Here is a 25,575-nt window from a genome sequence, read left to right as displayed (position 1 = left end):
TCATGTATTAGTTGAGCACCGCGCGGCGCGTATTTGCACTCGGGCGCCACCTTCTCCTCTGGCGTACAGGCATATGCCCTTTCAGTGCACAGCAACCCGATGGCAAACTTTCAGATGTCGATGTAGGCGACCTGTCAGTAGCACGTATTACCGAGCTAGTTGCCTGTTGCGGGCTTTAGGCTGATGAGCAGCGGGTTACCACTGTCTCAAAATGGCGAGTGTGGGCAGTACGACTGCTGCCCGACGAAGTAAGCGGCTTCGGTTGGCTTAGGCACTGGGGCGTCCTCCCCACAAAGGAGCGCTTAGCTTGCTGGAGTGTCATAACCCCATGATCAGTATAGAAACTGTGGCGCCTCCGAGAGTTTCTAACATGTCTTTATTTCGAATGTGGCCTCAAGAGAACGGCTAGTATATAGAATGTTCAACGAACGCGGGAACCCTTGAACCAGCGCCGCCACCGCGCTTTTGAACATTTAGTGGTTACTGTTCGGTTTGTGTTCTGGTGGCGCAGGTGAACCGCAAAATGCAAATCACAACAAGTGCATAGCTGTTTTTCAGTTATGTTTCTCCTGGCTTTCCTGTTGTCCTGTTGTTAACACGGCTGATCGCATTAGGATTTTATCTTACATTCAAGTTTCGTGCACTAGATTGGATTTGTAAGGCTACATGTGACGCAGTTTGCTGTTTATGTTCCTTCATATGTAGCCTCCATTTGCTGTTTATGTTCCTTCATATGTAGCCTCCATTGGTTTTGCAAGGCTACATGTGACGCAGTTTGCTGTTTATGTTCCTTCATATGTAGCCTCCATTTTATGATATTTGGTGACTGCAGAAACTAGAAGTGCCGAATATATGTATTCGGGAGGTCTTTATGTTCCCTTTGAAACCTGCAAGATCAAATATAATGACCTTTACCTTTTAAAACTGCTTTTCGCGCTAGAGTCCTCACCTGTGCGGACAAGTGTTCGGACGTCGTTCAGAGTAACACATCGGCAAAGTCGTAATGCGATACCACCGATTTTAGTGACCTTAATGGCAGTAACTCTAATTATACTGTGCAGTCATTACAGAGAAATAGTCCTAAACGGTTGTCTGCAAGACTGTCACACAAACGCTTCATCAATTGCAAATGGGCTTTTAGCTGTCTCTCAAGTGACAGTAATAGCGGTCTTGACATATCTTGTCTAGCTCAGCACTGATAAAGAATATTGTTTTATATCCCACAAAGAAACTTCAGGCACAAAAATGCACACATGCCCTCTGAGCTTGGAAACTACAGTGTTTTGTACAAAAAGTTGCAACAGAATTACGACTGTAGCGCATTCATTGTCAATAAGGTTAATAAAAATTGCCGATGTTTCCCCTTACGTGTCAAAGTCAGACTTAAATATTGGTTCTTGAAGGGCTCCCGCAGGCATTTCTGTAATAACCCAAAATAGCATATATTTAGTGCCTGTTTTGATCGTTTGAAGATGCAATCATCCGGAAGAATCTAATTTTTATCTTTTCTTTTAATTTTTTGTTACCCAGCAGGCGATTTCATATTATTCAATCTATAATATCTCGTGAAAAAGTGATTCTTATAAAACGTAACAGAAGTTACTATCGTTCTTTGCCTCTTGTAAACCAGCTATGTTCATAGACTATAAACGTTGTTATATTGACACTGAAGAGCACATACAGCTTTTAAAATCCAGGTCCTTGCCTTTTTTTATTCCCTCGTACATTGTACGGCTTTTCATTGTGCTTCTTCATCAATCTCCATCTAGATGTTACAAGATTTTTAAGCAGATATCTTTAGCTGTACAGAAAGGATCAGTGACCTTTTCTATGACAGGCACCCCCGGAGACAAAAAAAAAACAGCAACACATACACACAAAATATATACAAACATGTGCGTTGTTCGCATAATGAGTTATGGGTGTAGTGTCCGCTCACTAGGCGTTTCCTTGAGCAAATGTACCATAGGTTGCAGAAATGTTCACTAGGTATAGATCTCGGACACCGAACATGTATAGAGAGAGTACAAAAAAGAGAGTATTGGGATGAATATGAGGATGTAGACATACTCAGGACTCTCCTCTAGCCCTAAAAGGAGAGAATCCTCTCCTTTTCGTTATATAATAAAGGCACATATCACTTTCTGTATGAATTTTCCTATCTCCATTCGTCTAACTATTCCTTTCTTAACATTTTCATTGCTTTCTATCTCAGAAGGCAGTCGACTTTCGGAGGTGAAAATCAAGAGCGGAGGTGTACAATGATTGCTCTGCAGTAAGGATCAGCCTCCTGCCAGGCCGGGAAGACAGTGATGATGTCCAGCAGAGCCACATCCGCAGGCGCCACTTGCAGATGATTGTCAAAAATCAGTTTGAGGGAGTAGAAGACATCTTGCAGTGGGAGAGGACGTCGGCATCAAGGCGTTTTCTGCCGGATATTTAGGCTGTGGCGAAGGTATATTCTAAGAGATTTCGGCTCAGCAGGCCAGCCGGCCTGATAAATCCCTTAGCGACAACAGCCAACAGTCCGCATGATGGCGTGTGACAATGCTGAACTGGTATTTATACAACTAGGGTAAAAGCTTTGGATAAACAGTGACAGTACATTATTGCTTAGTTATGTTGGAGTTACGGTCAGCTGCTGTGGGAGAATGACTAGGGTATGCCATAGCGTACTCTTCAGGCGCAGCTGTGTATTCCAAAATAATTGTACTCAAGACTTGCCCTCTAGTGTCCCTGTGTAGTACGGAGCGCGCTATCTCTGCAGAATATCAAAGCGCAGAATAAAAAGTGAGTCCTTGCTTTAGAAATCGGATGGCCTGTTCACACTTAGTGAAAAACAAAAAGAGCCCTGCAGGCGTCAGGAGGTTGTATAAACGGTAGCATTAAAAGCAAAGTTTCGGATAAAACGTTGGAACTATGATGCCAAACCAAGGAAGCTGTAGAAGTTTTTTTTAGCATTTGTGCCAAAAATATGTATTTACTCATGTAGTTGTGTTGAGGCTGGCCTTAATGCTCGCCTTGGTAATGGTATGCACGAGTACCTTAATGGCCTTGCTAGCGAGTGGTACTTCTTAGTATTTTAGGTGTACTACATAGCCGTTTGCAAGATATATGAGAACGGTGAGACGGTAAAACAGGTGGCAGAAATCTGATAAAAATTATGATATCGTCTAGATAGCACAACCACAACTTCCATTTATTTCCTTGAAGCTCAGGGGTTGATAATGTGCTCGGCGCTGGTAGGGACATTGCACAAGCCGAAATGCATCATAAAGGTCAGCGAGCTCATCAAAGCTGGTCTTCTCTTCTCAGATTTATTGGAGGGATTTTGCCTGTTCCAAAGCGCACGTCGAGACTGGAAAACTAATGAGCTCCCTGGAAGCAGTCCTATGCGACGCCGTTGCGAAGGAACTGGCAAACATCTCTTAAAAGCCCAGTAATCCACGAAGAAAAACACAGCGCTATTAGTTTTCCTGATTAGTACAACAGGAGATGACCAGGATGCTCGATGTTCGAAACAGGTTGTCCGCGAGCAAGTCGGAAAAGTAGTCTTGAATGACTGCTTTAAAATGAAGAAACGCGATATGTATGTCAAGAACGAGAGTTCATCCAGAAGTATCTATGCAGTTGCAGTCGACACAAGTCAGGCCTAAATGTGAATTACACAAGGCAAAGGGTCATTGTGTTTAAAAACGATTGCTGGCAAGGCTGCCGACTGTTATTATTAAAGGTCAATATTGTCACGGTGTTGGTGACGGGGCCTAGCCTAATAGAGGCGGTACAGATGCAATTACACGGTCCGAGTTTTTGGTACGTCCTGTGAGTGCGGAGTCGATTCACTTCATAGTCGTTTCACTCCGAGCGCCCCCTGGCAATATTTATAGCTTCCGCAGGGCTCCCCTGCTCATGAGCACGGCTCAAATTGTACTGAAGTGCAGCGAGCTTGTGCGTTTGGGTGTATATATAATCGTTTTCGAGCTTATGAGTTCTCAAGGTGAATGAAGCGCTCGCGGCGGAATATGAGGGCAGACTTTAAGCATAATGGTCAGATGATGAATGCAGGATGGTATCACTAAAAAGCATTAGAGGGATTCAACGCTGCTGAACCAAATATTGAGTGAAAGCATTAGCTGCGGATGAGTGAGCATTCTTCTTTTCTTTTTCTTCGTCCTCAGCCCAAATATAAAGCCCCGCTATGATCAAGCCGTATGAACGTGTATTAGTGGCCTATAGGGATAACGTGAATTCTAGGGTCCTAGCAGGCTGATTCTGATTAAACATTCCCATGCCCATGTGAAACGAGAGACCCTAGTTGGCAGCTTCTGCAGCCCGTGTGTCACGTGGAATGTGACGTCACAGCGTCACGTGACCAGTTAACGATGACGATGATGTCGATATACAGATGGAAGAGTTGAAAGTTAGCACAACACGTTGACAATATTTTGTAGCGAGTAATACACGACCTATTGTTAAGAGTCCAATTCTGGAGTTACGCTTGTCTGCAACAAAATAACACTGTGTTACATTTAACACAACCAGGTAACAAGTATTGATCTTTAGAGTGTATTTTGGAGCAAGAAAAACATTTCGTCTTGACTGATGCTACATACGCAGCGGAAGAGAAGGCATGTATTTTCAATGCTCACCAATAATGCTGTAGATCTCCGAGTAACTGCCTGAGGTACCTAGAGGGGATAATGGCCATCTGAAAAAAAAAAAATCTTTCGTCAACTGTCTTTCGTTATGAGGAGCCACTTGTTATAAGTGAGGCCAAAGATTAAGGGATAAATAAAAAAAAACGAGTTATAAAACAAGGACACTGTATTTTAAAACGTAAAATCACAGTGAAAAATATTCGCTATAATACACAAGGAAAAGAAGCTGTTTTTTACTTGTAGGCTTATTCTGTTTACACGTTTTAAAGCCAAATCTTGAAGCGATGAACCCTTGATCAATAGGCAAAATATTTCCCTACTTGCGCTATACGGAATTCTGCCACTAACGCTTCTGTCGTCAATGTTTATGGATTTAGTATGATAATGCCGTAAGATTTTATTTCTTTTCAAGGTTGCCAACTGTACTGCTGAGCACATATCAAGCGAACAAGCATTTCTTTTATGCAATGCTTGGGAAAAGGCTGAATCAGAACTGTCAGATGTAAACAAAAATTTTCTGTAAGCAATGTTCAGCCGCTTATTACCTTCAACTCCTCTCTGCAATTTTCCTAAAGCAGCTCTGATGAACACTGAAGATAAAAATGATAAGTAATTGATTGTCGTTTTTGTACTAAGATTTACTGTAACCCAGGTTACGAGCAATTGTTCAGTCTCTATTTGCTTACAAGTTTAGTAGTGTGAAGAATGTCTTGCGTCATGAGGCACCGCTTTTATTTAAACCTGTTGCTTCATGTGAACATTTTTCAACTTGGCAACAATCTAACCATCTGGAATTGCTGCAGCGCCAACCTTTCACCATAGGCTAGCTCCAGTAAACCGAAAACACTAAGTGCCAAAAGGTGGAGGAGAGTGAGCGTGAGATTCTGGATGCCTGATCATTTTAGGAATTTCCTACTTCAGCTCTCCTTGTGGAAGTCTGGGCAGTTTGCGAACTGCTGCTTAACATACCTGGTCCATAACATAACTGAAGATCCGGCTTCTAACTGGCCTACCTCGACGTGAAGCATTCACAAACTCCTATTCTTTTTTTATATGTATGGCAAATAGCCCTGCATGTACAAACTGCGCGTGCGACGAGACGATGGGCCACATTATTTGTAAGTGCCCCATATACAGTGAGGAAAGACAGTGTCTATGCCGTGCGCTGGAGCATCTAGATGAGCGCCCATTGACTGAAATTAAAATTATTGTTCCCTGGCCACGGCGATTGTCTGCAGTGAAGGCCTCCCAGGCACTGCTTCGTTTTATGAAAAGCGCAAGCCTGGTCGAAAGGCTACGATATTGCTGTTATGTTACGTGATATGACTGTGATGTGAGGTGACGTACCATGTGTGTGATGTAACTGTACTGACTTCACCCATCCCTCTCTTACTCACAACTTTTATATCCACTTACCCCTTTCCCCAAGTGCAGGGTAGCAAAACCGGTTTCTTTTACAGGTAATTTCCCTGCCTTTCTTCCTCACCTTCTTCCTCCTCCTACTTCAGCCTCCAGAAAGCGGTCCTGCACTCGCATACTAGTCGGTGCAATCTCGATGGCAGGTGTATGCACATTTTTGTCAAGTCAAATATTTTCGGGTAATATATTCCCATCATATTAGTAGCTAATCGCTAACTCTGCATGCGCTGATTTGATCAGTATGAATGCTTTCTATCAAAATTACTTGTTGCATTAAGTGATATATTGCCTCAACGCTTATAATATGGTTACATTGTGGCAGGAGAAGCCGTGGAACATGGTGATACAACAGAAACAGAACGACGTGATGACATGACGGTGAGGAGGAGGAGGAAACAACTTTATTTAACGCATTACATTAAGCGTTAAGAATGTCCTGGGCCAGGGTCACCAAGGCCAACTGATCTTGCAGCTGGTCAGAGGCTATCCAAGCCCGCCACGTTGGGGGAGGAGGGTGTGGAAAGTGAGGAGATTGGAGGGCGACAGGGCATGAAAAGTTGCAATGCTCCAAGTTTGCATAGTGTTCTGGGCAATTTGGGCATGAAGGGGAATGTATGATTCTGTATAGAAAAGATCGGGCAGGATTAAGCAATGTATTCAGTTGTATGCGTCTAAGAATGCGGATTTCGTGGTAGTGAGAGATTTATCAGGAAGAGGAAGTGTACGGAGAGTTTCTCTAATGTTGTTGTAGTGAACGTTGATTTCTTTTTTGTAGTGAAGAGTAGTGTCCCGCGTTGGTGGATAAGGCCAGGGAATCCCAGGCGCCCGGTGTTGAAATTCGCGGGCGAGGCGATGCACTACCTTATTGCCTGGGATTCCAGCGTGGCCAGGAATCCACCTCAGTGTTACAGTGTGGGGACGTAGTTTGGTAAGAGCTCTGTGTAGATCATCGTGTAGTTCTTCAGGAATGTGACCCGTGTGAATGGCGCGTATAGCTTGTATTGAATCAGTGTATATGGTGTATCCTGAAGGGTTAGGGGGTGCTTGTGCGAGGTCTTGAATACTGGTAACTATTGGTAGGGTCTAGAGAGTCGCTGTAGGAGGAGGATCTATGTAAGGACCGAGGGTATGCGTCACTACATCGCTACAGCTCTGAATTGAGTAAGCAGCCACTCCGACGCTAGTTCGTGATGCATCTGTGTAGATGATCGTGGAATCTGTTGGGTGAACATGGTTGGAAACGCGAGCGTAACGTCTGCCTTTGTTAGTGTCGGGTGCAACGTTTTTTTGGAATGGGGATTATTCTGAGGTTATCCGGGAGCGAAGAAGGAAGGGTAATTATAGGGAGGTCTATAGGTTTGAGTGCAACCTACTGTAGTATCCAATGTCCTTGTTTGGTGCTAGAAAGACGTGCCATTTGCCGGTCGCGATGTTGTTGTATGAGGTCTCCCAGGGGCAAGAACAGCCCCGTAGAGTATAGGCGCTCCGTGGACGTATGTACAGGGACGTTAAGGGCGGCCTTGTACAATATGTGAAGCGCAACCTCAATCTGATGTCTTTGGCGACAAGTTAATGTAAGGTAAGGAAACGTATATAAAATTTTGCTAAGTGCTAATGCGTGGACAAGCTGCCTGACTTGACCCTCGCGTAGCCCGGCGTGCTTATTGACTATGAGGCGAACTACATGCGTAAGCGGATTGCAAACTTTAATGGTTGTAGATACATTGGCCTGATTGGTTGACTCATGCATATGAAGTCCGAGGATCCGGCAGGATGATACACGAGGGATGGGGTGACCTGCCATTGTGAGATTGATCAGCTGGTTATGTTGGCGTTGATAGCGAGTGTTTGCAATCAGCAGCAATTCGGATTTTTCAGGTGCGGGAGATAGCCCTACTTTATCAAGGTAACTAACGACTGCATCGATACCTTGCTGTAGGGTCTCCTCTACTGCTCCAGGAGACCCAGATGTGCACCAAAGAGTAAGGTCGTCTGCATAGAATGTGTGTTTTAGGTTTGGGATAGACGCTAAAACACGAGATAGAGGAGCCATTCCAAGGTTAAAAAGGGTGGGTGACAGAATAGCGCCCTGAGGAGTACCACGTGTGAGGGGGAAAGGATCAGATATCGAATCGGGGAGACGGAACTTGGCCGTACGGTCGCGGAGAAATGCTGTGAGGTAGCCATACATCTTTGGACCACATCCAGTAGAGGCAAGGATGTTTAATAGAGGATCGTGGGCAAGGTTATCAAAAGCTTTTCGCACATCAAGGGCCACTATGGCTTGGATTTGGGAAGTGGGCGGAGGGTCAAATTCGTGCATGAGGAGAAAAAATAGGTCCTGTGTAGGCACACCTTTTCGGAAGCCAATTTGTTGAGGGGAAAGAAATCTATGGATTCAAGATGATTCTCGAGCCGATTGAGCACCATCCGCTCCATGGTTTTTCCCAGGCATGATGTTAAAGAAACTGGGCGGAGGTTTTGAAGCGCAGTTTTTTTGCCGGGCTTCGGAAGTAGGGTTATAAGGGATTGTTTCCAAGATGCTGGTATGTGCTTTCTTCCCAATGTAAGTTTATAATGCTCAGAAAATGTTCTTTGTCCTTGTCAGAGAGATTTCGAATGAGTGAGTATGTAATCTGGTCTTCATTTGGGACTGACTTCCGCTTTAGCTGTTCTAACGCTTAGTCGAGATCCCAGAGGGTAAACGGCTGATCGAGTTCTACATTGGAAGCACCAGTGTACGGAGTATAAAGGCTGGGTAGGGGAGGAGGAATGTAGAGATCGCGGAGTTGGGCTGTTAAGGCATCCGCGCCTAGTTGAAAATAGTGCTTCTCGAGAGTGGGAACAGGCGCCGGTTGAGGCCCGAGTAGTTCTCTGAGTAAATGCCAGGTTCTTTTCTGATTTGGTGTGCCGTTAATGGTGTTAAAAATTTTGTTCCATTGATTGGTGTCAAGTGTAACGCAGTGTTCTTTAACCTGTCGTGTCAATTCGGTGACTCGGTCGGAGAGGCGAGCATTGTTGGGCTGAGTGCGAAGAGTGCGCAAGAGTCGTTTCCGCCTCTTCCAGATGCGTACAAGGTAAGGGTCCGGATTATCAGACGGGGCTGAAGTGGAACTCTCCTGCGTAGCTTGTTTCTGAGCATGTTTGAGTGCTTTTGTCCAGCTCTGAAGACTGCCAGTAGTGTGACAGGTGTCGCGTATAGTGCGAAAGGTATTCCAGTTTGAGTGGGAAATTTTACGTTTACGCGGACGGGTACGGCTAGGGACAGTGATGTTGATAATGTAATGGTCGCTGAGCAATTTTTCATCTGTAACTTGCCAGGTTACCTCTCGCAGTCCGCGGCCCACTGTGAGGTCTGGCATGGTGGATTGTTGGTTCCTGTACCCTTCCCGGGTAATGGAGTTTGGGGTGTTATAAACAGTTAATTGAGCCCCGTTTAATGCGTCGTTGAGTATACGGCCAGGTCGGAAGGTGTGTAGGTAACCCCAGATAACGTGCGGGGCCTTAAAATCCCCACCTATCAAGAAGTCGGAGTCTCGAAACAATCTTGAAGTAAAGTGCATTAGCAGTTTGAAAATCGTGTACTCTGTAGGAGGATTATAAAAATTTAGAATGGATAAAGGGCGAGATAAGTGATCAGAATACAGTCTAAATGCAATAAGGTGACGTTCAAGACGACTGGGAACTTCAATGGCCTCAAATCGGATGTCCCGACGAATATAAGTGCTCACTAATGGGGCACAGTCGCTGTCATGCGCTGCATGCAGGGCACGGTAGCCCGGAATACCTTTAAGAACACGCGATTCTTGAATGAGAATGACGTGGGGCTGAGAGGGTAAAGTCAGGAGCCATTGGATAAAGAGTGTTCGATTGGTACGCAGGTTTCTGCTATTCCACTGTAAAATGTGTATGTGATTGTTCCCTGCCATTCTTAAGCTACGTTAGCGCGCTTCTCGGGAGGGACAGAAGAGGATGCAGCAGTTGCTTCAGGGGAGGTAGATGGACGGGGCCGTTTAAGAGAATGATTTAGGAAATCAATGCGTTCGTCATCCTGCAGGAGATTGCTAAGGAGGGTATGCATGAGTGCGAATGCTTGGCGAATGGCGGAAATTTCTTCTGCAAGATACCGGATAATAGGGTCATTTCGATCTTTTATGTGGCGCATATAATTCTCAGATGTGATAACTGGTGTGGAATCGGAAGATGTATAAGAGAAAGGTTTGGGAGGGGAAATGGGAGGTGGCGGGCTCGGCTTACCCGGTGGTGGGAGCGTAGCTGGCTTGAGAAGCGGACGTGGGGCAGCTGGCAGTTCTTGAACTTCTTGATGCCAGACATTGGTCCGAGGGGGTGGTGCCGTCTCTTGATTTGCCTGTGACAGAGGGGGGAAGTCCTCGCGAGTCGGAGGATGATGGGGTGGCGTATTCTTCTTGCCAGGGTGACGAGACATTCTTTGTCGCGCAGTCAATAGTCGCTTTGTAGTGGGACGCTGGGAATTAGATGGCTTTTTCTGTTCTTGGACAGAAGGTTCCAGCTGTTCCCTGAGGCTCTTCCTTCGGTCATATGCAGCCTTGTGGCTCTTTTGGTCTTGTTGTTTCTGTACAGGGCAGGTGAGGTCAAAAGTTGGGTGGGTTCCACCGCAGTGGAAGCAATAGGCGGAGCAACGATGTGGTTCATCTTGTTGGCTGAGCTGGGCTGAGCAGGTGGGGCAGCGTTGATATGTCGGAGGGGGAGGGCAGTTCAGCAGCCGATGACCATATTCACGGCACCTGCTGCACTTCAAAGCATTTGGTCTTTCAGGCTTGCATCTGTACAAGACGCGGCGGAACAGAATTTGTATAATATTGTTACATGGTGGCAGGAGAAGCCGTGGAACATGGTGATACAACAGAAACAGAACGACGTGATGACATGACGATGAAATAGGCTTTAATGGCCAGTGGGCCCAGCTCGAGCACTCCGCCCCATGCCACTGCTCGCTTCGTCATTTTTGTAGCAATATATTCCCTCACCAAAATAACATAATCTGACCGGGACAAGCACCACAATAAAACGTCATTGATTTGCCGCTTTTTTTTTTATTTTTGTTATAATCTTGCGTGAGGTTCCAGCTCAAAAGATGCTACCTTAAGGAACCTATAAAAAATGTATTTTTCTTGAATATGTTTTTTTCTGGACTATAATTTAAAACGCAAGAATCATCACTAAACCTTCTCTTCTGGAACACCTTTCCTTCGTGCAAATATCTTGAGGCCCCTGCTGTTTTGGGAAGACGTATGAGACATAAAAGAACAGGTGCGGAAGATCAGTTAGTGCCCACACCTATTTGTCCACCGAATGGCGGAGAAACTTCAGGAAGTCGGCGGAAGCGGTCTGGCCGCGCAATTTTATATCGAGTCGAAATCTGTGCTGCTAGATGAAAGAGCGCACAGTATGAACACAAAAAGATCTTCTAAGCCGAGTTTTAGGAATATGTTTCAGGGGGGCCAGGTTTAGTGCATCTGGTTTGGAATCCACACTATACAGAGGTTTCTATCCTAGCTATCTACACCAACTCCAAGAAAAAGGCAGGGATAGCGGCGTATACCAGCTCAAACATATAATTCAGTCTTATTACGGCTCACATCATACCAACAAGTTCATGTCCGGTCGCGCATCCCCAAACCATATCCCGTAGGCCCACTGGAGCATCTGACGCTTTCAGCGAGTTATTCGGCGACTTTTGCTGAAAGGTGTGTCTGCACGCAACCTGAAGATGACATACACTCACTGAAAACGGCAAGTGTTGCTGAAAGATGTCTCTGAAAGCAGCCTAAAGGTAACATACAGTCACTGAAGGCAGCAAATGATTACAGTGAAGGCAATAGCTCAGTGTAACCGTTTTCGTATCGATTGTTACTAAAAGGTGTCTGCGAACGCAACCTAAAGGTAACATACGCTCACTTAAGGCAATGGCGAAATAAAATAATAAGAAAAAATTACAACACAGGAGTCGAATAGACGTTTCAGTGGCATCAGCGCAAACATGGGCAGTGTTAATCTATTTTGCCACAAAACTTCTTTTTCTTTACTTCCTGTCAATTAAATTTACAGTGGGGCAAAATCAAAGTACTATACAAGAGCTCCAGCAAAAGTAAGGTTTCACAAAGTTTCAAAAACGCTTTATGTTAGCCACTTCCCTCAAAACTGACATCCATTCGGGTTTCTCACTTTGGGTATTAAAGATGGTGATTAGGTTGTTGACTCTTTCAATGAAATACTCCCTCGCAGAGCGAGAATCCGCATCCGCGTGTCTCACAGCCATTTTCGTTTTCCATACGCTGTGAGGCAAAGTAACATGAACAAGTCGTATGGAACACCGCCTTGATTATGGGGGTGACCCATACTCAAGGATATCCCACAGAAAGATTGCATCCCTGCCGTCAAGAAAAATATGGTCTATGGTTCCGGCTTATTGTAAATCAAGCCGTCCACCGACCACGGAACAAAGACACCTTTTCCCCTAAAGCATGGCTTATAAGGTAATGTGCCATTGTGTAAGAGGAAGAAAAAATCTTTTTGCTGACGACCGTACTGGGATCGTTTTAATCCTTTTTAAGACACCCTTACCTTCCCCTGCAAAGTGTAATGATCGATACAACGGCGCTGGCATCATTACATCAAGCTGGTCCTTATACATTTGCTTTTAGGTTAGAGAGCTTAGTTATTTAATTGAGAATCTCACCTTTAGAATATTAAAGGAAGACACAACCTCGCGCGAAAAACAGTCTTCTGGGTTTGATATTGCTAAAGGACACCAATAATTTGGGTAAGACTTTGCTCAGTCTAACTTGAAAAACCGTATGAAGAAATGGGTCAGCTTGGTTACGTAAGAACAGAGACCTGGATACAATTTGTCAAAAACAAATAGGCTAATCCAAATCCTCCACTTTTAACCAGCGAAACAAATTTGTACGGTTTGTGCTCTCCCAAACCGAACTCCAGACGAAAACCGCTAGCAGTCTGAAATTTCTGGACGCCAACCTTTGACATGGACAATGCTTGCAACATATATAAGACTTTCGCAACAATGAACACATTGCGACACAACAACAACAGGAACAGTGTACTTTAAATGCGTACTTATTCGGTTAGACAATATATCCACTATTTGTCGCCAGGTGACGCTGATCAGAGGAATCGCACCGGAGCGTCGTCTGCTCGAGTACTGCTATGGAATATGGTTTGGTAATACGCTTTCCGGACATATCATCTGCTAGCTATTACCTCTTATGCCTTGGCTCTGAAGCTGTATTAAGAGACGATCATTTGTTTGCTAGCATAGCATGTAGTGCTCATGCAGAACATCGCAGAAAAACAATTGGTCCGTGCTGTAGCCGTTGTTTTAGGTGTAAATAGCATATTGCAGAACAAGGTTCTTTCTCGCATAGTCAGAAGCGACATACATGATCAATTGGTGTCTTCGGCGTAATATATATTGTTCGATTTGATAATTTGCCTGTGGACGATAGGCTGTTGTAATGCACTCAGCTTTACAGTATATTACATGTAAACTGTTGTGTAGAGTGCAACAATTGTAATGTACTCAGCTGCAAAGCACTAGAAGTTATTGTATAAGAGCTTTCTCAGCCCTGCGGAGCTGACGAGGATCTTCTTATGAAATGAAAAGCTGCATGAAATTCAAGGATGCCCTCTATTAGAAATGTAGCTGCGGGAATCGGTTGCGTTCTTCTTGGACAAGGAGAGGTAAGTGCACAAAGCGCAAGTCGAACATGCCACGCCAGACGTTCAAGCGTATATATTATGGGTGCACCTCTTAAATAGCCGGCATTTCCCGCATTTTCGGTAGGGACAAGCAATGATGACTTCTGTGCCGCGGATTTAAAGGAATGACGCAAAGTTAAGTTTAAATGTGGAAACGATATTTAAGGAGGAAATTACGTATATCGTATTTAAATACTCATACTTGGCTGCTGAAAAGAGGGAGAGCCTAAAAATAGCTTCTAAGAACGTTTTAAAATGGGCTATTTTTTGGTCGATATACTTTTCAGAAGAAATTATACTTATGCTGAGAGAATGCGCGAAGGCCTAGTTGATTCGAAGGAGATGCGCATAAGCTGGAAGCGCAAGTAGGCATCGACGTCAATAGTTCGTGTTCGGAGCAGTACGACGCATTTATATCTTTCTTGCTGAAGCAGAGTCTATAAATCCTGGACGGAGCACTAAAATCAAATCCCTTAAATAGTACTTCAGTATCTGTGACCATGTAAACTTCACTGCCATAAGGATTGAGAAAACATGGGAATGATTTAGAGAGCAGTCAATCCGTATTTAGGGCAGCAAACTTCAGAGGTCTTGTGGCTCGTATGAACTTGAGGTCTACACTGATCATAATGCATACATAACTTTTGTCGAGCCCAGCGGAAACAAACTTGGGAGCAGAATTGAGCAGACTCAATGCTATGAAGCTGCAAGTGAAAGCAAAGATGCAACCTCACTTCTACAGGAAGACAATCAATCCTCATGCTTTTCTTCAGTCTAGCGTTGCAAACTGCATGCTCTTATCGTATTCAGCTTGCATCAGTGCGTATGGAACGTAAAACACAGTAATGTCGTTGCCTTCTTAAAATGGTCTAAATTTGTAAGGACAGTGCAACTCACACAATTTCTCAGTCTTCAGAATTACCTTGGCATAATTCGATGATTTTCTACTTCAAGATATAACTGCACTCACTCCCAAAACATACCTGTCATTACCCCAAAATATCGTTGGCGCACTTCAAAATTAGATTGGAAAGTCTTTTAAACATGATCGTTTAAGGATCATCGTATCGACACCTTACATCCCTAATAAGTTGGTTAGTGTATCTAAACCATCTCCCATTTTGAAAGTAATTCGTACTGGCTTCTTCAGGTGAACATTCGTCTGCTGCGGTAAACAAGCGATAGAAGCGAAAACGATAGTGTATTTGTGCAGACCGGCAGTACAGCAAAAGGAAAGAGAGCGCAACAGAGGGCTATTTGATAATGACAGGCCGGAGTGTGCTGAAGCAAATTGGCCGGGGAGCAAAGTGATGTTCGCGCTGGCGATGCGATCATAGCGTTGCTACTGTAGGAGACGGGAAACGTTCAGCAGTCTCCAACAATTCCTCTACAATGACACTTGCCGATAAATATATGTTCACGATGCACAACGCGCAGCGTTTACAGGTACTGATCTAGAGGCCGGACGTTGCACATGATTTGATTCAGAAGAGGCACAGCAACGGCGTCAAAGCAAACCACAAGACATCACGAATGCAACGACACATGCGAAAACAGCCGCGCTCGCAGCTACCAAACCAGCCTTGTTGTCGAAGACTCAACTGCGTCCTCGACATGCTCAACACGCACCCAAAGCAATGTGGCAAGGCGAGTTCAAGAAGATGAATACCGGGAATGGCAGGCTAAGTTTGAAAAGAGTGCTGAGGAGGTAGAATACCATGAAAAATATGATACATTTTTAGATTCGTTTCGGAAGAGCAAGTAATGTTTTCGCATTTTCACACATGCGTGATCACTCATCATTTGTTAATTTATTGTATATATTTATTTACAGTACCCGTACAGAAGAAACTTGTCTGCGCTGCTCAAGTTGTTATATTGCTGTGATGACGACGGAATGGGCAGTTGCGCGTGGCGAAGGGGTTTAGCGGTCGACATATTGCATAGTTATGCGATCACGTCGTTCTGTTTCTGTTATCTCGTTGTGTTTCATCGCTTGCGATGAGGCACCACGTGACATCTTGGTGGAGGTGGGGTTCATCCCAATTATCGCCTTTGAGGGTCAGCGCCAACCGCACGCCTGAACGATCGACCGAGGTCCGTGGGGATCGCCAAGCAGTTTCGCGCGAGCCCTTCTGCTCAGGCCCGACCAGCCGCTCTCCCCAGCCCTGATCACAACACAGGACGACCAGAAAGAGCCCAAACTTGAACAGACCGATCCCACGACGAAGCGACCTCAAGACCACTCGAGCAAAGACAGCACCCCACCTAAGTCATTCAGCATGTCCATTGGCCTTGGCCTTCGGCGAACAGTGAGCACTGAACCTGAGTATTCATCCCATGTTCGCATTCATTCTAGTGGCAAGCGTTTTATTTCCTAATCCTTGCCTTGCATTCCGCCACATCATGCATTTTATTTCTAGCCATCTATCGATATGATCACTCGGTGGCCCCGGGTCATGCTATGAAGGCTACGTAACGGGCAGAGGGGCGGGGCGGAGTGCTCGCGCTACGCCCGCATACCATTAAACATACTTCATCATCATGTCATCACGTCATTCTGTTTTTGTTGTCTCACCGTGTTTCATAGCTTGCCATCTGCCACCGCGTAAAAATATTGTTACGGGGCGGCAAGCCGATGATGAAAGGAGATAGAACATGAGCGATGGCGATGGTAGATGACGTTTAATGAATGATGGCGGACCTAGCGCGAGCGCTCCTGCCCACGCCATTGTCCCCTTTTTCTTCTTCGCCCGTAGCACTACCCGGGACCACCGAGCGATCATCCCGATCGATGGACGAAGAAGAAGTCAAAGTTGATCAGATTTGTGACATGATGGTGATCTTTTGCGGACCGGAAGAAGAAGAGAAAGTAGGTAACGCTTGCCGCCATTATGACCAATGAAGCCTGGCCGAGGAAGCTTTCGTTGAACCGGTCGTCAGGATTTGATGGCTGGGTCCTAGGTACGCATCAAACGGCACAGGCGGGGGCGATGTCTTCACGTGTAGTGTTGTATGGGGTCGGTGGGTTCATCTGGTTGGCGTTTCGATTCGGTCGGATCTTTCGGTCAGGTCTTTCATGCGCTGTCTTGTGTTGTGTCTTTGCACTTTGCGTGACTTCTTAGGTCGGGGGGATACTAAAGTTGGGCTGCTTGTGTTTCTTCGTGTTTTTGGTCAGGGCGGCGGACTGGGCGGGGGGGGAGAACGGCGATGTGGCGTCGGGTCCAGCAGGCTGGGGAGCAGCCAGGTGATGCGTCGTCCCAGGAACCCGTTGCCGACGTCGCAAGATGACACAGGGCGCGGAAGCTCCGGGCCAGGATTACGAATGATGATGATGTAGCCCGCGCCTCCAACCAAATGTTACGGGGCGGCAAGCCGATGATAAAAGGAGATAGAACATGGCCGATGGCGGTGGTAGATGACGTTTAATGAAGATGGCGGACCTAGTGCGAGCGCGCCTGCCCACGCCATTGGCCCCTGCTTCTTCGCACGGAGCAATATATTCAAGGAGGCGCGGCGAAATACCGTCGTGCGTGCAGTTGCTTGTACAAACGAATGGCAGGATTCTGCATGGATTCCAGGGATTGCGTTAGGTTAACTTGATGTAGATTCCGATTAGAGGCGCATTCGCGCTTACGTGTGACTAGCTTGTTTTATACCAGATGTTTTGTTAGGTATTGCCACATATTGTTTTTTATATATATTCCTAGCGTTGTACTCTACTTGCTAGCGATGTATTGAACTTTCTTTTAAGTAAGGTTAGTCAACAAAAAGACAACGAGGTATGTGAACTGATTGACGCATTCAATTAGAGCCATATTATATCATAATAAAATGATACGATAAAGCGATGTGTAGTCAGTGCCTTTACTTTAGATTTATTAGGAGTTTCTCTAGATGCCAGGCGGTAGATCATGATGATAATGCAGACAAATCCTCTTGCAGAAGGCCATTGTTAGGTGTTTTAATCTGACGATAAATGATGAAGCCATCCAGATAAAGGCGATGAAATATTATTTATATTACGACACACTGAGGTCTATCTAGTAAGAAATTTTGAAAACTGTGACAATTTTTAATGTCTTATAACAATTGCAATCGGCTTTTGCTACCGTAGAGGGACGATAACCAACTCTGCTTTCCTTACAATGGTGGCGCATGCGAAGTTTGCGTTTTTATGTCTACCTTCATATGATCTAATGTGAGGTGACAAAATAGAAACTCGTTAGGACCAGATACTTACTGGGCAACGAAGAGTTGAAGCTGAGGCTTATGAACGAGTGCATGGCATGGGGCATTGAAGGATATATGAACATGTTCCTTCCAATCGATTGAAATCTGTTCATAGCTTCATCAACGTGCCAAAGGCTAAGAATCAATTAATGCCTTTGTTCAGGCTTGGTTGGTAAAGCAGAATCAAATATTCACTATTTGTTCATAACATGCACATCGGGAAGGCTGCAAAGCAGCATTGTGAATATTACGCGTTGCTCGGAAGCATCGCGTCAGACTTGTCCTTAGTAATATACCAGTTACGTAGAGAGACTATTCGAATTCACGGCATTTCATGTCAACAGTATCCTAGGATTGAACGTTGAGGGTGGCAGAATGGTGGCATTGGTGGCGTAAGAGAAAACGTTCGGAGATGAAGCCTAATCAGGTAAACAGTTGAGCTTAAGGCCCTAAGATCAAAGGAAGGTGAATAGTTTTTCTTGTAAGAGTTGCAAAATACCCTTAAAATTTGGTTAAGTCAAGACACTCACATAAACGCTCACCACAATGAAACCCAGAGGGAGAAGCATGACCCACATGGTGAAATGAGTAGCAATAACTTTACAATGCGCAGTAAAGGAGTAACTGATAAGTTTGGCTAAGTACTCATGTTTTTTCAGCCCTCAGTTCACCAATTTAATATACCTTCAGTTAGGTTATGCGTGTTTAGCGGTTCGCTAGCCTTAGCTGATCTGAAGGGTTCAGTGTGCCTGGTGTTAAGCACCCGGTATCCGAATGTAGGGGTAATGCCAGGCGGGTAATACACACTGCAAGGAACTAAAGAAGGGGATGAGAATAGTCAACTCGCTATGAAGAGATGTATAAAAATGTGAACTTGTTTTCAGAGTAGAATACTTCCACGAAGGTTAAATGCTTTTATATGTTATTTTCAACAGCCCTGGCGTGCAGTCATATCACTGTGATTGCAGCGCAGGAAACGATTTCGTGTTCTTTGTTCGTTTATGGTGAGTGTCGCGAAACTGGGCTTTATCATTTACATTGTAACACGAGACGCCTCAAACTATGTGCAATTCTTGCAGAAGAGCACCAACATTTCAGTGTTGTTCCATACCTTTCAAGCATCCTTTCTCATTTTTCTAAACATTCCTGCGCCGGCTTTAAATTGAACGCGACCTCAGCGAGAATTTTTAGTTTCGGTGACCAGCGAACACGGTTTGATGCTATCGCTTTCCCGTAGCTGCTTAGTGTTTTTGCGGGTGCGATTCAGCCCATTAATGAGATGATTTCAGTGATAATATGCTTATATTGCATTTTGTGAATATGGCCTTCTCCCTACCACACGACATTTGCTGAAGGTGCTCAATCGTATAAATGTGGAGTGACACCAAAAACGTGTGAACAACAACCGTCTGTGGTCTTCGTGTAGCCTCGAGAGGCACTTGATTTTTCAAGGATTGTCCAATGAAGATGAGGAACAGTGAAATAACCTCTTTGTCTGCGTGACAAGGTTTAATTGTTGGGACGGCTCAGCAAAGCTGAGGCAAATTTACTTCGCACTTCAGGGATCTGTGAAAACGTGGTTCGACAGCCAAGAGAGTTGTTCAAATGATTTGGATACATTCAAACAGAAAGCTCTCGAAGACGTACATTACTATATTCAGAAAAAAAAGGACAGGCCGCTCTCCCATTAAGGATTCACTTCACCTGCAAACCAGTCCCGGCATATCTTGGGGAAATGAAGCGCCTGATTCGCCCCACCGACCATAGCATGGCTGAGGTGTACAAAGTTAAGGGTTTGATGCGAGGCGTAAAGATTAGCGTTTTACTAGTTCTAGAGAGATAAGCAGGAAACCATGAAAGATTGTGAAATCAAAGCATCCGCTGTCAAGAGGACAATGGACACGCGCATGATATATTACAATCAACCTCTTAAAACAGTGCACGCAACACCTAAAACAACTCATGTACAAGCGGAGACAACTTGCGAGACATTATTCGTATGGTGATCCGAGGAAAACTGCAACGCTGCTGCCACCATCAAACAGCTTAAAGCGTGACGTTGTTCGACATCGTCCGCGAAGTACAGCAGCCGCGTAGTGTGACACTGCTCCTGGAGAACGGCCGACTTCCACCTGTGCCGCGAGCGCACTACGTTGCCCAGCACACCGACATGACGCCAAGCCCCCTAGAACTTTAGACGCCAGTGGCTGCTTCTGAACGCCGCTGCGTGTACCCTGCCCAACAAGTCTACATATGACACTCAAACCCAAGGAAGTGCGATGTCTGGAGAAATGCAAGCGACCACCCACTATGCTTGCACTGCAGCAGGGCCGGCCAAAATATATGCCACTGCTCGTAAAAACGCGTCAGCCTGTGCGGATTAGCGATCGACGCCTCACAACCTCGTCCTGGCTAACAGCCGCAGGAGATCGACGACTATCTGCTCAGAATAATGTATGTATCGTTAGCTAATCAATCCCGCTTCCCATCGCCGTTGAGCGCACGCTTAGCGTCCCCGCGCCCTATTTACGTGCAAGTAAGTTCCCCTAGCACTCAAGGAATTTAAAGGCGGCAGCTTATGGAGGTAAATTTGCTAACCTCACTCAAAAGGAAGATCCTTCAACGCCAAGGATGATTGAGGATGCTTTAACCTTACCACCGCTGCTACGCACGACGACAACGCATCCGACAACACGACCAGACTGCCAACTGGCCGCGGCGCCCAGTGAAGTGACAACGGTGTACCCAGTCTGCGACCTCAGTACACGACGGACCCAATTTCGGACACCAAGTCTCAAGCGGAAAGCGAGGACGCGGACAAGCAACATCGCAGTTGTTTTCGAAGGTCGCGCAGTTACTGCCCTTGTAGGCTCCGGAGCTAATTATTCAGTCATGAGTGGACCATTTGCCTTTAAGCTCAGAAAATTAATGAGCCCTTGGGATGGCCCACTGATTCACAACGCTGGTGGCAACTTGATTACTCTATCGGGTGGATGCATTGCAAGAATTGGTGCAAATGGACCTACTTACCCTACGACTTTCTACATCTTAAAATTACTCCGTAGCCCTCCACTACGGCCCCCCTTTCTCTCTATCCACTTTCTCTCCCGCCTTCATTCCTTCCCTTACGGCGCGGTTCAGGTGTCCACAGAGCAAGTGTGACAGATACTGCGCCTTTCCCTTCCTATAAACCAACCAACCAACCACCAAGTGTTCCAGCGAAGTGAATTTGGACATGAGCTTAATGCATGAACATCAGCAAGTTTATTCAAACATCATCAAGCTTGCGAAGCATGCAGCCATACCTGCATCAGTAAGCACAAAGCATCCTCAGCGAAAAACTGACCGCACGGATCCCATTAAACGAAGTAGCTTTGGACATTAGAGATAGGGTAACCTTCGAAAGCGTCGTCGCGGGTAGCACCGAGCTGCTACTTGGTCGAAGACTGGACATCGCAAGAGGCATGAAGTAAGAAGACACATTCCGCTTTGATATCGTTTATCACCACTTGAACAACACAATGAAGTATGTTTGCCCGCTTCCTTACATCTATCCTTCTAAGCATTTCTAGTTCATGGATTTGAAGAGAAGGTACTGAATAGAGAACGACTACACAAACCACGAAAATGCAACATTTGTCACACCAAATGACATCTTCAATTTCAAAGTGATGAATAACCTCTTGCCTGTGCTTCGTACCAGCCATGTTCCAGAGAGTAATGGATACTGTACTGGCTTCCCTGATGTACCAGATTGCCTTGGTATACTAAAACATCATCATTGTTTTCTCTTAGAAATTTGAAAAACTAAAAAAGAATCGGGCAGTGCTCAACGCAATAAAGTTGTCAGGGCTAACATAGCAGGGAAGTGTCACTTCGGCTACGAGGAGCCGTTATGTATGGCTAATATCATAAACAAAAACGAAGTTCGCCCAGTGCACATAAGAACGAAGTTCGCCCAGTGCGCCAGCTTCCACAGCCTGCTGGCGAGAAATAAATTCCCCGATTTCTTGGAATATACGCGTATTACCGACAATATTTCAGAAACTTTTAGTCCATCGTCGTAACTGTGAGGCAGCTCACAAAAGACAGGCAACAAATTGGAATGAAAAACCCTACAAGTGGAGGACATCAAGGAGCATAAACGTCGTCTAGAGCGCCCGCGTGTTCTCGGCTATTTTGATAACAACCTCTAGACTAAATTAGCCGAGAACACGAGAAAACATCTAGACTAAATACATGCAAGAACATGTCACCTTACCCCGTACGCATTGATGGTAAAGCAATACCCTACGAAAGCAGCCATCGCGTTCTGGGAGTAATCATTGATCAAAATATTTCGTGCATTCCTCATATTTCATTCATGAAGAAGAGGCTGACAGCAATTACTCACTTACTTGCCTCTATTGGGGGAAAGTCATGGGGACTGTCCGTGCGGTCGATGCTCCAACTATACCGTGCATTATTTATGGGATTTTTTTCTGTACAGCTTACCTGCACTTGGAAATATAAGAAAAACCAACTTAGGAATTCTACAGAGCGTTCAAGCTCAAGCTCTGCGAATCTGCTTGGAATTGCCGAAATGTACCTCTACGGCTGCTACAATATGAATTGCACAGGAGCATCCCATATCTACCTACCTAACAGATGACTCCCTGAGGGCACATTTCCGACACATCTCCCAGGCTCCCTATCATCATTTGGTCAGTCTTCCTATTACCAGGCCGCGTACGTTGTTTACAGAGACTGTTGATGTGCATCGCGCTATTTTACCGTCCCAATTACACCCGAATCTAGACCGTCCTCTCCACTACGGAGCCTGTGTAAACCACACGTGCTTCTTTTCATACTCGGCATCAAGAAGACGGTCGAGCTATTGCCGACAGAACTAAAACAAATCACTCTTGAATACTTCCATGAGCACCATGCAAATCGTTTGCACGTCTACACCGATGGTTCAGTGAATGCCGTGAGTTCTTCAGGCTCCATGGTCATACCCTCAATTAATTCAGAAATAAAAGTTACGACAATTCAGCACACTTCTTCAACAGCTGCAGAGCTAACCGCTCTTCGTGTTGCAATTAGGCATATAAGTCAGCAGCGCCCCCAGCGGTGGTCTATTTTCACATATTTAAAAGCGGCCTTGCAAGCCTTAAAAGCGGCTCTTTGCCGTGGAGCCCATGAACAACTCGTTGCAGAAACATGAAAAATTCATCACTGTGCTATTAATCGAGGACATGACATCATCTTCCAATGGCTTCCAGGACACAGCTACATAGCGGGCAATCTTCAGGTGCACGAGGTCGCGCGAACAGCCCACCAAGACGGCGATTGTGTGTTGATTTTATTTTCCAGGGCAGACGCAGCGGGCAGGCTTCGCGCACTTGCGCGGGAACACACACTCTGTTGTGAAATTCTGCTCAGTTTACGAACTGCCGCTTAAAGCACCTGGACCCTGACCTAAAGCTCCGGCTTCCACCTGGCCTAACCCGACGGGAAGAAACTTTGCTGTACCGCCTGTGGGTTGGTGTAGCATTCACAAACTCGTATTCATTTATGATAGGCATGGCAAACAGCCCTGCATGTACCAACTGTGGATGCGCTGAGTCTATAGGCCACATTCTTCGTGAGTGCCCTATATGCAATGTGGAAAGACAGTGTCTGTGCCGTACGCTGGAGCATCTAGATGGACGCCCATTCACTGTAATATAAGATTTTAGGTCCCGGGCCACGGCGATCGTCTACGTGGAAGGCCTTCCAGGCACTGGTCCGCTTTATGAAAAGCAGAGGCCTAATCGAAAGACTATGAGTTTGCTGTTAGGTTCAGAAATATGACTGAAGTGATGTGATGTGGCATGTCTGTGAAGTCATTGTGTTAACTTAAACCATCGTTCTCTCACTACTTTTATATCCACTCACCCCTTCCCCCAGTGCAGGGTAGCAAACCGGTTGCTTTTACGGGTTAACCGCCCTGCCTTTCCTCATCTTCCTCTTCCTCCTCCTCCTCCTCCTCCGCCTCTAGACTAAAATGCATCGTGAAAAAACAGCGTGAAAATGGCGCCATTTTTGGACATAGGAGTGCCGGAGAGGACAACGTTATTTCTTATACCAGCGGCTCTCTCTCAAAAGATGACGCCATATAATCAAAGACCAAAAAGAAGTGACCCGAGAACATCTGGGCAACGTCGAAGTTCAGTGCGAAACTTTAAGGTCGACCATTCAGGGCAGCAGGAGATCATCAAGCTCTAAGCACTTTCCCATACTTGAAAAACTTTGATTAAACGTGCTAGATGGAGCTTAAGTCTTCAAAATTCGACATCAACTTTGTCTACAAATCTTTTCGCGAACCTTGAGACAGATTATTTGTCACGAAGCCCATGGACACGTCTCCAAAAGATGACAAAGAAGATGCATTCTTGGGACCGGTAAACACCCGCATTTTCAAACAGCAGCAGCACTCGTACCCTTGATTGAAAGGCTAGACGATTACTTGAAAGGCAAGACCACTTCCCCTCCCGCTGTACAAATGCATCAATTGTCGTTCGCCTTAAGCAAAGAAGTGCTCGTGAAGAACTTCGCACGCAACCAAATAGCACAGCTTCTTGCTGTGCCCAAGAACCTTAGAGAAAAAACTCTTAAGACATTGCACGATGAGCCGACAACAGAGCATCTTGGGCTTGTGCTCACGTTGTACAGCATCTCGACGTAGAACTGGCTACTTTTACCAGTCGACATTGCTCATTACCTCAAAAGATGCCTTCAGTTTCAAAGACGCATGACGCCCCAAATAGACCTGCTGGACTACTGAATCCGATATCTATCATCCTTGAATCAATCCTTTCAACAAATAGGGATAGACCTACCCGGTCGTTTTCCACCCTAATCGAAGAGCAACAAGTGGATCGTCATGGCCACCAATTACATGACACATTAACCCGAGCGAAAGCTCTATCTATAGGCTCCGCAGCCGAAATTGTCAACTCTTTGCCGAAACCATTCTACTGTGTTACGGTGCCCCCGAAGTGCTTATTACAGGCACGGGACGACATTTACGCCGGAGCTGACGCAAGCCACCTCAACCTAAAGTTATACAAGCCACCAACGAGTAACAGCGGCAGAGGAATGAACTTAATAAAACATCTCAGCTAGACCATCGCTGATAGGATTGTCATGACTGTCAATGATGAAGAAAAGAACTGGGACACCATCGCGCTTCATTCAGGAGATAACCAGGGCGACTCCTTTCCAACTTGTGTTAGGCAGGCAGGCCAGGGCACACTCGACGAGCGCTTCCGAGCGCTGCTTCCGGGAAAATTTGTCCGGTTTGGTTGCAGGCAAGGACAATAGTTCTTGTGTTAATCCATACTTTCCCACTCTCCTGTTTTGTTCATCTAAATGTTTTTGCGCCGACATAAAATTCATTACAGCCACGAGCAGCGAATATTCTTAGTTTCGATGACGAGTGGACACGTGTGCTCCTACAACCACTACTGAGAGCTAAGTT

General features: G+C 45.5%; 1 protein-coding gene across 1 annotated transcript in view; it reads right to left on the bottom strand.

Moving 5' to 3' along the window:
• The window catches only part of LOC146174407 (neprilysin-like), a 195,351-nt gene that overhangs the window by 55,366 nt on the left and 114,410 nt on the right, over positions 1 to 25,575 (bottom strand). The window contains exons 11-12 of the mRNA XM_084585389.1: positions 4,650 to 4,708; positions 1,369 to 1,420 (exon numbers count right to left, since the gene is read on the bottom strand). Of these exons, the coding sequence (XP_084441515.1) occupies positions 1,369 to 1,420; positions 4,650 to 4,708 (111 nt within the window). The remainder of the gene's footprint in view (positions 1 to 1,368; positions 1,421 to 4,649; positions 4,709 to 25,575) is intronic.

This window comes from Amblyomma maculatum, chromosome 11 (genome assembly GCF_055883805.1).
Source record: "Amblyomma maculatum isolate TAMU_Amacu chromosome 11, ASM5588380v1, whole genome shotgun sequence".
Lineage (NCBI taxonomy): Eukaryota > Metazoa > Arthropoda > Arachnida > Ixodida > Ixodidae > Amblyomma > Amblyomma maculatum.
This window is presented reverse-complemented; position numbering and strand designations above follow the sequence as displayed.